Source organism: Schistocerca nitens, chromosome 4 (assembly GCF_023898315.1).
Source record: "Schistocerca nitens isolate TAMUIC-IGC-003100 chromosome 4, iqSchNite1.1, whole genome shotgun sequence".
NCBI lineage: Eukaryota > Metazoa > Arthropoda > Insecta > Orthoptera > Acrididae > Schistocerca > Schistocerca nitens.
The window spans coordinates 291,742,052-291,759,555 of record NC_064617.1 but is presented as its reverse complement, the minus strand read 5'-3'; the positions used below and the strand labels follow the sequence as shown (position 1 = coordinate 291,759,555).

The window sequence follows — 17,504 nt, the reverse complement described above, 5'->3', positions numbered from 1 at the left end:
TCGATAAACGATAGCGTCATCTGCAAACAACCGAAGACGGCTGCTCAGATTGTTTCCCAAATCGTTTATATACATAAGGAACAGCAAAGGGCCTATAACGCTACCTTGGGGAACGCCAGAAATCACTTCTGTTTTACTCGATGACTTTCCATCAGTTACTACGAACTGTGACCTCTCTGACAGGAAATCACAAATCCAGTCACATAACTGAGACGATATTCCATAAGCACGCAATTTCACTACGAGCCTCTTGTGTGGTATAGTGTCAAAAGCCTTCCGGAAATCCAGAAATACGGAATCGATCTGAAATCCCTTGTCAATAGCACTCAACATTTCATGTGAATAAAGAGCTAGTTGTGTTTCACAAGAACGATGTTTTCTAAGCTCATGTTGACTGGCTGTCAACATTAAATTAAAATTTAATGACACATTTACAGAAATGTCGTTAACAGATTGCTCACTTCGGTTACTGCTATTATAGAAATCCGGCCCCGTTGTGTTTTCTGAAGCCGTACTTACCCGTCTACATATCTCTTCTACATTATACTGTCGAAGAAAAAAAAATTATGGCACCAAGAAGGAATAGTGAAACGAAAGCTGGTAGGCGTATTTCTACATGTGAAAGATGGTATCTGTTCAAATTTCGCACCAGTCGCATAAGAGCGACGCTATGAGGAGGCAAATCAGATTTGCTATGCTGTAACAATCGTGAGCGTTCACCTCTAAGACGACAAAGACGTCATTATCAACACCTCACTGAGTTTTAACGGGGTCGTGTCATAGGACTACGAAATGTTGGATGTTCCTTCTCCGATACTGCAGAAAGTCTTGGCAGGAATGTAGCCACTGTACATTATTGCTGGCAGTGTGGTCACGAGATTGTAACGTCACAAGACGACCGGGCTCTGGACGGTCACGAGGCATTACCGAGAGGGGAGATCATCCGGTTTGGGGTATGGCTCTGGCGCATTGTACTGCATCTGCAGCAGCAATTTGTGAAGCAGTTGGCACCACAGTGACACAACGAACTGTTACAAATCGGGTATTTCGAGGACACCTCCGGGCCAGAATCCCTGTAGCGTGCGTTCCACTGATCCCAAACCACCGCCATCTGCGTCTTTAGTGGTGTCAAGCGGAAGGTCATTGGACGGCAGTGTAGCGGTATGTTGTGTTTTCTGATAAAAACTGGTTCTGTCTCGATCTAGTGATGCCCATGTGTTAGTTAGGAGGAGGCCAGTAGAGGGCCTGCAAGCAACCTGGCTGCGTGCTAGACACACTGGACCTACACCTGCAGTTATGGTCTGGGATGCTATTTCGTGTAATAGCAGGAGCACTCTCACGATTATCCCACACACCCTGACTGCGGATTTGTACGTCAGTCTGGTGATTCGACCTGTTGAGCCGCCGACCATGAATGGCACTCTAGGAGACGTTTTCCATCAGGATAACGCTTGACCACATACCGCTGTTGTAATACAACGTGCTCTACCGAGTGTCGACATGTTGCCTTGGCTTGCTCGATCACCAAATCTGTCTCCAATCGAGCTCATATGGGACATCATAGGGCGACAACTCTAGCGTCATAGCATTAACCGTTCCAGTATTGGCCGACCAATTGCAGCGTGTATAGAACTCTATCCCACAAACTGACATCCAGCTTCTGTACAACAGAATGCATGCACGTCTGCGTGCTTTTGTTGAACATTCCGGCGGTTACACCGGTTATTAAAGTACCAGAATTTCACAAAATGTTTCAAATGGCTCTGAGCACTATGGGACTTAACTTCTGAGGTCATCAGTCCCCTAGAACTTAGAACTACTTAAACCTAACTAACCTAACGACATCACACACATCCATGCCCGAGGCAGGATTCGAACCTACGACCGTAGCGGTTGCGCGGTTCCAGACTGTAGCGCGTAGAACCGCTCGGCCACTCTGGCCGGCCAGAATTTCACATTTGCAATGTCTTATCTCGTGGTTACATTAACCTGTGATCTTGCAGTGTTAATCACTTAAATATCTTATCTAGACAAATGTATTCCCGAAATTTCATTAGTCTACACATAATTATTTTTTGTTCTTGCGGTTTCTTCCCGTCACTGTATTTGTCCTTCGAACTCCGGTCAGTGTTGATATAATTTTTGGTATCTCTGACCATAATCTTTTTCAAGAAAATTTTTACTTTTCTCGGTGAATCATTTACGGACATGAAAAAATAGTACATTAAGTCTTTGTGGTTTTTGTAGCGTTTGTTAAAATTAAGTAATTGCTTTTAGAATTTCGTTTATACACGAGATGCGGCCATGGAGAAAATGAAATGTGCGCAAATGAGCTTCTTCACGTTGAACACTGATTTCTGAACGTGCACCGTACGAGCAAGTAATGTGAAATCATAGGATACTTACAGCGCTGACAGTTATCAGTGAAGAGCGATATTTATACAGAATATGAAACGGAATGATCACAGACTCAGTACTGGGTGAAAGAAGCTGTAGACTTTCGTTTATGGGTAGAATACTGGAGAAGTGCAATCAGTCTACAAAGGAGATTGCTTACAAATCACTCGTGCTACCGGTTCTAGATTGTTGTTCAAGGTTGTGGGACCCGTACAAAATAAGATTAACAGGGTATATTGAACGCTTAAAAGTAAGGGCAGGACGAATGATCTAAAGTTTGTTTGATCCGTGGGAGAGTGTTGCAGCGATTCTGAACTGCCACACTCTTGAAGATAGAAGTAAACCATTCCATGAAAGTCTGTTAACAAAGTTTCAAGAACCGGCTTTAAATGACGGCTCTAGGAATATACTACAACCCCCTACGTATCGCTCGCATAGGCATCTTGAGGATATGGTCAGAATAATAACAGCACGCACAGAGGGACTCAATCATTCTTCCCTCATTCCTTTGTGAATGGAATGGGAAGAAACCCTAACAACTGGTACAATGGGATACACCCTCTGCCAAGCACCTCACAGTGGTTTGCAGAGTACAGATGTAGTTATAGATGTAGAAATAAATCCACATACCATCCGATCAGTTAAAACCGTCAAATACCAATTACGCGAATCGAGGCTGTGATTACAGAATTTTATTGCTGGTTTTCATAATGTAGCGTGACTACCATCAATTCCTAAAAACAAAAAATTCATTTTGCTGTCTTATGCAACACAAGGTTTCGACACATTTACTTACGGAAGGAATTTCTATTTGTGTGTAAGAACGAAGAATAAGTAATTCGTTAATCATGTCATTTATTACAACGCAGGGTCTTTTATTTTTGGCCGGCCGAAGTGGCCGTGCGGTTAAAGGCGCTGCAGTCTGGAACCGCAAGACCGCTACGGTCGCAGGTTCGAATCCTGCCTCGGGCATGGATGTTTGTGATGTCCTTAGGTTAGTTAGGTTTAACTAGTTCTAAGTTCTAGGGGACTAATGACCACAGCAGTTGAGTCCCATAGTGCTCAGAGCCATTTGAACCATTTTTTTATTTTTGTTGTGACGTCAGTCTCTAAGTGTGGGACAGCACACCTCAAAACAGTTATTCCTGAGTGGCTACTTATAAACAAACTCGTTCATTAAAGTCAGTTAGTGCATGCAATTTAAGCTAAGACTATAGAATGGAAAATCTTTTACTTGCACAGTGACTATAATTATAACAAATTCTTTAGCCCAAACAGATTGTAAAATTGAAATGACCGATTATAATGATCACGTTTAGTGTGAAATTGAGTTTGTTCAGATGCGAAGTCGATAAGTGTAGAATGAAGTTCACTTGGCTGACACATCGAAATCATTGTAAAGCAAAGTCCAAAAAGTAAGTGGATGGCAAGGTTCCTATACTGCGAGGTGATTATCGCTTGGAGGCTAAGTCCAACTACTAGATTACTGTTCACCTGTATGCCGAGTCCAACGGGGCAATGGTCAATGGTGAGAGCGACGTCTTCATGCTAGTGTTTTTATTTACTGACGGTATGCGTCGGCTAGCGTATTTTTTCTGGCGCCTGACGCCTACAGGTGCGGCAACCCATCGGCTTTAGGTGCGTTGCAGTGTAGCTGAAGTCTTAGGATAAGCATGAGGATACAGAATACGTACCAGCAGCCAGCACCTTATTCCATAGGCGGTACATAGGACTATTAAAAAAAAGTGTAAGGACATACTTAGCATATAGTAACTGATAGAAGACAATACTAAAACATCTTTCTAACTCATAATAGATACAAGTCCTCTAGAATATTGAGGGCTGAGGGGGGAAGGTAAGGACTAACACATTATCTAGTTCTGAATTTAATTTTATGCATAATCTTCAGTTCCTACACGGTAAGATGGAAAAAACAAGTAGATGATATATTGTGGTCTCCCGGACAGTCCACTGGATAGTCCAGAAGTTCTCCATAGGAATCGATTCTAATTAATGTGGGCAAGTCAAAACGTAAAGAACCTTTTCTTGGGATAACATCATCGCAATTAGCATCGTTTCTGTACACACTCTCCGTCAACATTTATGCACTTAGCCCACCTCTTGACAGCCTACTTTATTATGTCCAGGGAAAAGCTTTGTGATATCATGCACATCCAGTGTTGCACTGTATCCACAACCTCATCATCCGACGAAAACTTGGATTCAAACAAGTGCTTCTTCATCGAACCAAAAAGATGAAAATCACTTGTAGTTAGGTCATTACTGTACTGTGGGCGTCCCGCAGCTCAAAACCTAAATTTTGAATGCACTGGTGTGTTTTCCCGGCACTATGAGGACGGGCATTAACCTGCAAAAAGCATACTTTTTGAAAGCGTCTCTCTCCTGTTCATTTTTATTGCGATTTTCGGATCTCATAGTAGCTCACTGTTGTTGTTGTTGTTGTCCTCAGTCCTGAGACTGGTTTGATGCGGCTCTCCATACTACTCTATCCTGTGCAAGCTTCTTCATCCCCAAGTACTTACTGCAACCTACATCCTTCTGAATCTGTTTAGTGTATTCATCTCTTGGGCTCCCTCTACGATTTTTACCCTCCACGCTGCCCTCCAATGCTAAATTTGTGATCCCTTGGTGCCTCAGAACATGTCCTACCAACCGATCCCTTCTTCTTGTCAAGTTGTGCCACAAACTCCTCTTCTCTCCAATTCTATTCAATACCTTCTCATTAGTTATGTGATCTACCCATCTAATCTTCAGCATTCTTCTGTAGCACCACATTTCGAAAGCTTCTATTCTCTTCTTGTCTAAACTATTTATCGTCCATGTTTCACTTCCTTACATGGCTACAGTCCATACAAATACTTTCAGAAACGACTTCCTGACACTTAAATCTATACTCGATGTTAACAAAATCTTTTTGCTACAGGTAAAAATGGATGTTTCCACACCATGCTCTGGTTCATAGTAATGGACTCACGACTTACATACAATCTCGACATTTCCAAACGTTGCTGTCTGTTTTTTTCTGTCAGTTGACGTGGTACCCGAGCACAAACTTCGAGATAATTTAGACATTCAGGGTCGAGTGCAAATGCCCAACCGTAGCTAATGGTCAACTCTTGTGCAATTTCATGAATGCTGGTACTAAAATCATTAGGAATAACTCGCTCAGCCGTCTCGATGATCCCGTCCGGTTTTGAAGTGGATGGCCTACGCGAACACTGTTCGAAGCAGACGCCCACTTTTAATGCGATTTGCCCACTCGTAAATTATCCGTTCACTGAGACAGCTATCACCATATTTTCAGCTGCATTTTATGAATAAACTCCGAAGCTTTAGTCCCTTGGAAATGGAAATGAGCGTTTGACGTCATTGGCCAGGAGGCCCATTACGGGGCAGGTCCGGCCGCCTTGGTGCAGGTCTTATTACATTCGACGCCACACTGGGCGACCTGCGAGCCGGATGGTGATGAAATGATGATGAAGACAACACAACACCCAGTCCCTGAGCGGAGAAACTCCCCGGCCAAGCCGGGAATCGAACCCGGGCCCCTTATGACGGCAGTCTGTCACGCTGACCATTTAGCTACCGGGGCGGACGATTTAGTCCCTTCAAAGTACAGAAATGAATCATTCCCTTAGTTCACACATGAGGAATACGGACAATGAGCCACTCATACTAAAATACTCTGCAATTAGAATAGAACTGTTCCCTGAAAAGGCACCGCTAACGAAAAGGATACCAATGAGGTTAGCGCATGGGATTGTTGAGTCAATGCTGTCAACGTACGGAGCAGAATAAAATGCCTTTACTTACTGAGTTGCCCTCGTATATGCGCAGGTTACAACCTCTCAAAAAATTAATGATGATTCTGTAAGTTGTTCCATTTTATGATGCGGGATTATTGTTGTGGTGGGAAACGGCTGTTTCAGTTTACATTGTCTCCTGCTCAGAATTATTGGTTAATCACGATACTACTCACACGAAACGAATTATTTTAATTCCCTCCTGATGTTGTGTCTCACCAACTCTGACGCCTGTTCTCCATCGGAGATAATGTTGGCGTGATGAAGAAGCATGAACGTTAACTGCCATCTATGACATGTTCCAAGGCTCGACTCGTGGTGGTGAAAAATTTACCCTGCCAGTATTCGGCCGACAAGGAGACGTAAAGCTCCTGATCGCTCTCATGTATCTGCAAAGAAAACAGTCCAATGTGCGAAGAGGAAGGATCCCCTTTCCGACAGATGGCTGAGCCGTGTGATATCTCAGCCAACAATGCAGCACAACATAATTTTTTTTATTTTTTTTATTTTTTTTTTTTTGGGCACTTTTCTTTCCGAACATCATTACATTCATGACCACTCTACACCAACAGATTGAATACCACCTGATGGCGTTGTGGGCACGTGACGCGGTAAGAAGAATATACAAATAGAGCAAGACCAATGGAAAATCAGCCTACCGACAGTCTGCAAATGGCGAAATTCGCTTCAATCAGAAACTTCGACAAACGGCAAATTATTACGAGCTGGCGCCTGTGGGCGAGCATCTAGAGAACGGCGTAGATGGTCGGCTGTTCATTTTTCCTGTAAAATATAATAGGCGGCGGTATGTGATAGATCTGACACTGATGGGGTGCTCCAGAGCACAACGTTCAGCATACGTTGTTGAACGCGGGGTTCCGTAACAGATGACCTTATGGAGCTCTCGTAAGTGCTGCTGGAGAAGCGGTTAGACTTCTTCCCAGTGAGGCTGCTGAAGGAATAAGACTTGAAACAAGTCGCACACTTACGAGATTTGTACCTCAGAAGAGTAAAGTTTCCTCCATGGAAAGGTCCGCACTACGTTAATTACGGAAAGATCCTCACACGTTGGTCCTTCCAGCGGATAAGGGATGCGCTAATTTTCTGTTGTCACGTTGAGGTCTACGACCAAAAGATTTATAGCTTGCTGAGTAAACCAACGTACCGGAAGATTGATAAAGTCACCATAGGAAGGGTAGAAAGAATTTGTTGAATTCTTCTTCTCTTCCGCAAGAAGCGGCAAAAAGTTTAAGAGCTCACAGTTCCCTTCCGCAAGGGTTACATGGCCTTCCGAAGATTCATAAAGAAGACCTTCCATTACGTCATTTTTTTAGCAATATCGGTGCTCCGACGTATGACCTGGCTGCTTGCCGCTTTATTGAGGAAGTGCTCGCCTCATATTCGCAGTCCGTTGACTTTATTAATAGACTAAAGTCACTTCGATTCAAGTAACTCAGGCTTATTAGTAAGCTACAATGCCGGCTCACTCTTTACCAGAGTCCCTCTCATGGATTCATTGTCACTCATCAGCAATAAGTTCAAAATCGATATGACGGCGCTATTTTATCATGCCCAGTGCTCAACCTACTTTTTTTCAACAGTGAATATTTTGAGCAAATTGACGGTGTTGCCATGGATAGTCCTCTCTCCCCTCTGTTATCAAACATTTATGGAACACTTTGAAGTGAGGGCACTTGATTCGGCCGAACTTAAACAAAACGTCTTCTGGCGATATGTAGGTGATAAATTTCCAGTGTTGCCCTACGGTGTAGAACTGTCAGGCTCTTTGCAGCATCTGAATTGAATCCACGAGACTCAAGTGGCGAAGGGCGACTGTCTGCCGTTTCTGGACGTCTTGGTCAGCACGAAAGGTTACATTGGGGCATTCCGACTGCCGTAAGCCCATACTTAATGACCTATATTTCCAGGCGTCTAGTTCCCCACTCGTCACAATTTATGGACGTCCTTTGAACATTGGTGCGCCGGGCACACGTAGTGTGTGATAGAGACAGCCCTTGCAGAGGAGGTGGAAAAAGTAAACAATTCGTGTTCAAACATTATGGATATTCCCCACATCAGATCAGTGCGGCTTTAAGGAGGAACGAGCATGACAGCCCACATGAGCAAGACGAGAAAGAGCGGATCAAGTCCAGGGCATTCCTTCCGTATGTCGGCAGTAATAATTCGTAGAAATTATGGCAGAATCCTAAGGAAACATTATGTTGAAGTAATATTCCGGCCATCTACAAAGACTTGAGCTCTTCTCGGTTCGGTACAGGACGATTGGAGATTGCGAAGGACTAGAGTCTACAGAATACCATGCCACTGTGGCAAAGTCTACGCGCACAACCCGTGAAACGTGCGTTGAACCTGTTCTGCGCGCTCGCCTTTCACAGCCCTGTAAGTCAGTCGTAGCCGAGAATTGTATTTCTGCAGGGCATTCTCGGAATTATTCCGCCAAGGGCACCTTGGCCTTAACGGGAACCTTCTGGGATCCGATTGCTAAGGAATCGGTGCAAATACATATGGCGGCAATCTTATTAATCGTGTTGGCGGCTTTGAACTGGATAAGGGGTGGGACCCGGTGATTTCCTTAATATCTGCAGACAAGAAACCTTTTATGACTAGTGACACGTCTAGCGACAGTTAGTTTTGTTAATTTGACATCGGAATTGTAACTCCGCGAGCGTGCTGACAGGGAGCTCACGAGTAGTATCACCAATACGCATGTGCCTGCGCGCCATAGATGGAACAGTATTCGAGAAGGGCGCGATACCTGACAGAAGTCGCTCATGTAGTGGTTGTTTTTGCGTCTCCGAGACAATTTTTCGTATAAAGTTAGCTCTTCGAACCAGCAACATCCAGCGCAAAGCATTCACCTGAAAATGGCTAAATGCTTGTCAGCCGAAATACTGTGGGAAGGAGTTGACGTCATCCGACTGCAATCCCGAAACTTTATGGAATGGACAAGTACTACTCGTGTGTCAAAGTGGCGGAAGCTGACGTGGGTGTGTTTAATGAAAAGCTGTTCGACATAACGCCCGTATAGAATAATGGGATGCTTTTTGGTATCCGACTAGCCTACACATCATAGTCTGCCTCATAGTCAATAATACATTCGAACAAAAAACAATCGCATCGAATGATAAGAGAAGTGTTCATCACTTTTTCTGCTGTCTTTGTAGCAATTCATTCAGTCGTAAAGCTTCTTTTCAGCAAATTTGACCAAATACCAACATTCTGAATTAATTTAGAAGTTGTCAGCGCGTCGATGTCATGTTTTCCAATCAGCGCTCTCTATATTACCTGGATAGAAAACTGTAGTCTTAGAGTTCAGAGCTTCTGTGTGCCTGGAGATCCCTGTATTCAGCGTAGTCCGCCGTAATTCCTTCCCTCTAATAAGCTAATAATTTTATTATCACTTTTGTGATTTTTTTTATTATAACAGAAAATTATAAGGACCTGTGGTCCAGGTATAGCGCCTTTTACTAGTAATCAAAATCTCCAGGGTCCTGTCCCAGCCACTACTTGAATTTTGAATAAAAATATTGTCTTGCCCCTGGGATGGAAAACTGCCCCTAAAAGGCCAAGAATAGCAATAATTAACGGCTTGAGGATTCAGAAGCTAATGGAAACCACTGATGATCTCTCCATTAGAAAAATATTCCGGATTAAGCGCCCACTCGGATCCCCGATTAGGAGGTAACCACGAAAGTGTAACATCCTACGAGTCAGAGCGTGGAATGTCAGAAGCTTGAACGTGGTAGGGAAGCTAGAAAATCTTAAAAACAAAATGCAAACGCTCAGTATACAGTACATATGACGAAGGTTAGTGAAGTGAAATGGAAAGAAGATCAAGATTTCTGCTCAGACGAATGTAGGGTAATATCAACTCACAGACAGTGAGGTTCTGTTAACAGTTCAGTTATAGGGTTGTTCTCATCAGAATCGACATCAAACCGGGTCTAACAACAATAGTTCAGGTCACAAGCAGAAGATACATAACGTTTATGAGGCTAAATAAATGGTTCAAATGGCTCTGAGCACTATGGGACTCAACATCTTAGGTCATAAGTCCCCTAGAACTTAGAACTATTAAAACCTAACTAACCTAAGAACATCACACACACCCATGCCCAAGGCAGGATTCGAACCTGCGACTGTAGCAGTCCCGCGGTTCCGGACTGCAGCGCCAGAACCGCACGGCCACCGCGGCCGGCGTTTATGAGGCTATTGAACGGGTAATTCATCATGTGAAGGAAGACGATAATCTAATAATCATGGGAGAAAGGAACACGTCAGTAACGGATGGAATGGAAGACAGAGATAAGGAGAATATGGGCTCGATAGTAAGAATGAGAGAGGAAAAAGAATGAGTTCTTCAATAAATACTGGGTAGTAATAGCGAATGCACTGTAAAAAATCACAAGAGGAGGATGTATACAAGGAAAGGCTCAGAGACAGGAAAATTGCATCATGGTCAGACAGAGCTTCCGAAATCAGAAACTGGATTGTAAGGCGTACTCAGGAGAAGATATGGATTCGAATCACAATTTAGTAATGATGAAGAATGGACTAAAGATTAAGAGAATTCTCAGGAATGTGGAAAGATGTGGGATGTCGAACTAATGAGGGATGATAATGCCATATGTTTGAAGTTCAATAAGGATATTAGATACTGTGATAATGAATACCACAGCAGGCAGTTTATTTGGAGAACAATGAACATCTCTATAAAGGTCAGTTACGGAAGTTGCACAGAGAAACACAGGTACATCTAAGGTAGCTTGCGAAGAAACCTTGGATAACGAAAGAAATACTACAACTGACCGACGAAACAAGGAAGTACAAAAATATCCGAGAAAGACAGAAATAGATCTTTATAAGTAACTAAGGAATTAAAGAAACAGGAAGTGTAGGAAAGCCAAGGTGAATTGGCCGCAGGAAAAATGTGAAGAAATCAAAAATGAAATGGTCGCCGGTAGGAGTGATTCAACATACACACAAGTCAAAACAACCTTTGAGCGATTTAGAAGCGTCAACAATAAGAGGGTGAGGTCATCCCACTGTTAAGCAAACCCCGACAGTATGATATGAAAAGAAATGAGAGTCGACATGAAAGACATAACGTATTCAGTGTTAGAGTCAGGGTCATTGTAGGAAGTAGCAGCAAAATTATTATTTTAGATTGTGTGTAGAATCTATGACACTGGGGACTTACTATCATATTTACGGAAAAATATCATTCACACAATCCCGAAGATATCAAGGGCAGATATGTGCGAGAAATATCGCACAATTAGTTGAACAGTTCATGCAACCAAAGAAGAAAAAAATGGAGGGTCTGTTATAAGACTATTATCTGTTTGTCTTTGGAAATGGTAAGGGCACCAAAGAGGCATTTCTGACACTGCAACTGATAACGGAAGCGAAACTTCAGAAAAATAAAGGCAGGTTCATAGGTTTTGTCGACCTAGAAAAAGGGCTCGACAGTGTAAAATGAAGAAATATGTTTGAAACTGTGACAAGAAGAGGCGCCAGCGGGTAATATACAGTTTGTACAAGAACCGCGAGGGAACAATAAAACCAAAACGAGGTGCTCGGATTAAAATGGCTGTAAAACTGGGATGCAGCCGCCGCCCTTACCGTGCAATAAATATGTCGAAGAAGCAATGACAGGATTAAAAGAAAGATGCAGAGTGTAATTAAAACTCAAAATGAAAGATATCATTGACAAGATTCGCTAACGACATTGCTATTCTCGTCGAAAGTTAAATGGAATGAACAGTCTAATGAGTACATAATAGGGTTTAAGAGTAAACCGATAACAAATGAAAGTAATGAAGAGTAGCAGAAATGAGGTTAGCGATAAACGTAACATAGAAACTGGTGACCGCGAAAAAGATGAAGAATTCTGATACTCTGGAAACAAAACAACACATGACGTAGGAAACAAGGAGGACATAAAACGTAGAGTATCGCACGCAAACAGGACATTCCTGGCCAAGAGAAGTCCACTAATCTCAAGCATAGGCCTTCATATTAGGAAGAAATTTCTGAGAACGTCAGTTTTGAGGACAAATTGTGTGGAAGTGAGTCACGGAATGTGAGAAGACCGGAAAAGAGAGGATCGAAGCATTTGACATGAGGTGCTACAGAAGAATGTTGAAAATTGGTTGGACTGATAAGGTTAACGAATGAGGAGGTTCTCTGGAGAATCGTCGAGGAGAGGAACATGTGGAAAACATTGACAAGGAGAAGGAACAGGATGACAGGACACGTATTAAGACATCAGGTAATAACCTCCGTAGGTACTAGAAGGATCTGTAGAGGCTAAAAATTGTAATGGAAGACAGAGACTGGAATACATCCAGCAAATAAATGAGGACGTAGAGGGCAAGTGCTACTCTGAGATGATGAGATAGGCCCAGGAGAAGAGTTCGTGGTGAGCCGCATCAAACAAGTCAGAAGACTGATGAGTCAGATAAATAATTAATGAAAATAGAAAATAACACTTAAAAATAATTCGTTAAATGAAATTTGTATATGCGCATTTAGTAGAAACATCCTAAAGCAAATTGAGAAGCATTTGCAACACATTTTCCGAACTTCATTATCTGAACCTTTTACAGTTTCCCTGTCGTCAGAATAGACCACATGCCGAATCCAGAAGCCCAGATTATGTTATCTTCTCTCTCTTTCTCTCTCTATACTACTGAACGGCCACATAAATGCTGACAGAGAATGAGGAATGTATCACTGCAGATTCCAAGGCGTAGAAATGTACCTAACTTTACGGTAAGACGCAGGTACTCGTACACATATTAATATCGGTTTCTAACGAAGTAGTGCTTGCATTGTTCAGTCGCAGTTTTTATGACCAGTAGTGATATGTCATGGCAAATGATGCATCGTTCATCAAGACTTATCTGCACTGGTTGATTTTACAAAACGCACGCACTGAAAGATTGTCTTAATAATATATCTGCTTTACTTATTTCTGGGCAACGGCCTTCCGCAGTGGATACACCGGTTCCCGTCAGATCACGCGAAGTTAAGCGTCGTCGGGTGTGGCCGTTACTTGGATGGGTGACCATCCGGGCCGCCATGCGCTGTTGCCATTTTTCGAAGTGCACTCAGCCTCGTGATGCCAATTGAGGAGCTACTCGACCGAATAGTAGCGGCTCCGGTCACAGAAAACCATCATAACGACCGGGAGAGCAGTGTGCTGACCACATGCCCCTCCTATCGGCATCCTCAGTGAGGATGACAAGGCGGTCGGATGGTCCCTATGGGCCACTTGTGGCCTGACTACGGAGTCCTTTAGTTACTTTTGCTGCATATGACAATGTTACTTTGCATGCTAACAGTTTGAATGAGTAAATCAGTTGTGTGATAACTTGTCAATATCCAAATCACCTTTTCCTCTTGTGAAGTTTTGCTGTACGATATGGGATACGCATCAGATGGGACCAACAGAGAACATCGGAAAATTTCAAAGAAGGGCAGCCCGTTTTTTGCTGTCACGAAATAGGGGAGAGAGTGCCACGGACATGATATGTTAATTGGGGTGGCAGTTATTGAAACAAAGGCGTTTTTCGTTACGGCAGGACCCTGTCGCGAAATTTCAGTCATTAGCGTTCTCCTCCGATTGCGAAAATATTTTGTTGACGCCCACTTACGTAGGGAGAGGTGACCATCTTCATAACGTAAAAGAAATCAGAGATCGTACAGAAAGATTTAAGTGCCAGTTTTTCCAACGTGCCGTTCAAGAGTGGAACGGTAGAGAAATCGTTTTAAGGTGGTTCGATAAACCATCTGCCAGGCACTTAATTATGAATTACACAGTAATCATGTATATGTAAATTGTTTCGAGTCCTGGTTCGATTCACAGTTTTAATCACACAAGAAATTTCATCTTTTTACGTGTTTTATGTGTATGAAGTAAAATCGAGAAATTGGCTGAATGTTTGTAACACATATCACTTTCTAATTTTCAGTGTGGTGCTGCAAGGAAGAGAGAGGGTTGCCAACAAACACAAAACGCTGCTGAACTACCCAAGTACCTGTCACCGGCAGAACTGCACGATCTCAACGATATTATCTCGGCGTTTCGTAGGGCGTGTGAAAACTGCACAGCACAGAACCAGGCTAAAGACGCCACAGGCAGGGTGAACGAGGCGACGAATTTTCCTTACCACTTAACAGTGCCGGTAAACGTCTCTAAAGATTCCATGCAGTTTCTACAGAAAAATGAAGACGATATTAGGACAGTGGTTGAACTGATAATTAGATTCTGCTACACTGTGGTGGCGTCCTCTTCGCCGATAGTCATCGGCGAATTCTACACTTTGTTTGAGTCCGTGCTTACTCAGGTGTGTTTTATTTACGTCGCAGCAAAACTGTACTGTAAAAATGAGTACCAAGACACAGCCGGACACGCAGTTAAAGAGGAGAACGATCGGTTATACGGTGACGTGAACTTTTCAGTTAATCAGTCATACGCAGTGACGAGTCTAGCAGATGAAAGGGATTCTGCTAATGAGAATTCGTGGAACCATGCAAATGATCTGGATGTTTTCTTCGCTGACAGAACTGCTTCCAGACCCTACAACAATGAATGCGCGGAATCAGGATGGACTCATTCTGGTGCAAACCAATCACTGGACCAGCAAGCCTATTCAGTCAGGTCACTAACAGCGGGAAACTCCGGTGGTGGTTGCAACATTTGTACTGCAGAAAACTACTACATGGAATCTCATTTCATTAGGAGGTTGCAGTCGCTTAACATGGATGACCCTACTTTGCTACTTCTTCTGGTCATCGCACTTTTAAACCCGTACCATCCGGGAGTGAGAAACTCGCTGCAGGTGGAAAGGATACAGGTAAGTACCGAAAATATCCCAATTTTATGCTTTCTGTTAGTAAGTAATTCCAATTCAGAAGATATTCGTTACCGAATAGCTATAAAGCCTTTGTATAAGGGTGTTCCGTAATAAGAGCGACAAATGTTTAATACTATTTATTTTATTGTTATATCATAACCACGCTCCTCATGAGCTAGGGCGGCCGGGCATTGGTCCAGCATACCACTCTTCAGCCAAAAATTTTAAAAACATGTAAAGATGAAACGATGTAAGTAAAGGTTGAAATATTTACATGAGGTTCTCAGATTAATAAAATATGAATTTCGTTGACGCTATTTGTATAAATTAAACGGTTCACTTTCTTAATTTTTTAGACACAAATACTAAAAGGTAGGATAAAAATAATAAAAAGGACTTATAAAAAGCGTTGCAGGCAGTTGATGATTTTAAAAAGGAACAATGCACTACCACTAATAGTAAGAACTTGAACTGGAGAAAATATTTAGAGGAGGGAAACATAGACTGTAGGGTGAGGATATAAGCGTAGGGGTCCTTTGTATTGTACCAACCGAGATGAGGATTTGTGTTTGGGTGGACAGTGAGACGACAGAAAGGGAGTACGAATTTGGGGTGATATAAAGAAGAAAGAGAAAGGGGAAGAAGGAGAGGAAAGTAGGGGCACTGATAAGAGATGAGATACGCGGATACAAGAGGGAAAGGCAAATACACTGACGGAAAAAAAATCGTAACATCAGAAAATAACTAACGCAGATTAATGAAATTTTGGGAATGCATTTCTCTAGCTAATATAGTAGAGTGATTAATATTGCAAGATCGTAGGTTAAAGTAAGCGCGAAATAAGGAATTGCAAATGTGAAATGACTTGACTTGACTTAATTCCTTTGGCCCCTATGGGGGCATAGGGCATCCAGGAGAACTCGCCATCCGTCTCTGTCTTTGGCCATTTACCTCAATTCTGCCCAGGTCTTGCCAACCCTTTTTGCTTCCCCTTCCACTGTCCTCTTCCATGTGCCCCTTGGTCTTCCTCTCTTCCTTGTTCCCTGGGGATTCCATTCCAATGCTTTTTTCTCGATGGCTCCATCTAGTTTTCTCAAGGTGTGCCCCAACCAGCCCCACTTTCTCTCTCGTATCTGGTCTTCTATAGGTATCTGGTTTGTTATTCGCCAGAGCTCCTCATTACATATTTTTTCTGGCCACCAGATATTCATGATGCGTCGAAGACATCTATTTATGAAGCTTTGTAACTGGGCTGTTATTTTTTTATCCATTTTCCAGCTTTCACTGGCGTACAGAAGGACAGCCTTCACATTTGTATTAAAAATACGGATTTTTGTTTTGTATGTGATATTTCTATTTTTCCACATTGGATACAATTGTATGAAGGCAGCATTTGCCTTTTTAATGCGGTTTTTCACGTCATCTCCAGCTCCACCATCTTCCGCCACTATACTACCCAGATACAGGAATGAGTTGACAGTCTCCACTCGCTGCTCACCTATTAACAGGGGCACCTCCATGTTACCTGAATTTACTCTCATTTCCTTTGTTTTGCCTGTATTTATCTTGAGGCCAGCAGTCTCTGCTTCTTCTTTCAGCAAGCTTAATTTAGCTTGCATATCAGTCAGCCTTGGAGCTAATAAAACTATGTCGTCTGCAAAATCCAAATCCTCCAGACGTTCGTGGATCCCCCACTGGATTCCTCGTCTCCTGCCTGCTGTGACTCTTCTCATAACACAGTCTAGAATGAGTAGAAAAAGTGTTGGTGACAAAATGCAACCCTGCCGGACTCCAGTTGTTACTATTATGGGCTCTGTCATATTTCCCTTGTGGAGTATGCAGCATTCGTAGCCATCATAAATGCTGGTACGTTAATTACCGCTGTAACCGCCAGACTGTTGAACGCTTGAATGCAAGCATACAAATGGGCATGCATTGTGTTGCACAGGTGTCGGATGTCAGTTTGTGGGATGTAGTTATGTGCCTGTTGCGCTTGGTCGGTCAATACAGGGACGGTTAATGCTGTTTGGGGGTGACGTTGGAGTTGTTGTCCGATGATGTTCCGTATGTGCTCTATTGGAGTCAGATCTGGTCAAGACAACATGTCGACATTCTGCAGGGCATGCTGGGCTACAATAGCGGTACGTGGGAGAGTGTTATCGTGTTGAAAAACACCCTCTTGGATGCTTTTCATGAATCGCAGCATCAGAGTGACGTACAAGTTAGCAGTTGAGGTGCGTGGGATAATCATGAGAGTGCTTCGGCTGTAGTACAAAATCGCACCACAGACCGTAACTTCAGGTGCAGGTTGCAGGTGTAGTAAGCAGACAGGTTGGTTGCAGGCCCTCAACTGGCCTCCTCCTACACAAAATACAGCCATCACTGGCACTGAGGCAGA

General features: G+C 43.0%; 1 protein-coding gene across 1 annotated transcript in view; it reads left to right on the top strand.

Annotated features, from left to right (window-relative positions):
• LOC126252258 (uncharacterized) overlaps window positions 1–17,504 on the top strand; it is a 54,479-nt gene that overhangs the window by 10,277 nt on the left and 26,698 nt on the right. The window contains exon 4 of the mRNA XM_049953131.1: window positions 14,222–15,106. Coding sequence (XP_049809088.1) covers window positions 14,222–15,106 — 885 coding nt within the window. The remainder of the gene's footprint in view (window positions 1–14,221; window positions 15,107–17,504) is intronic.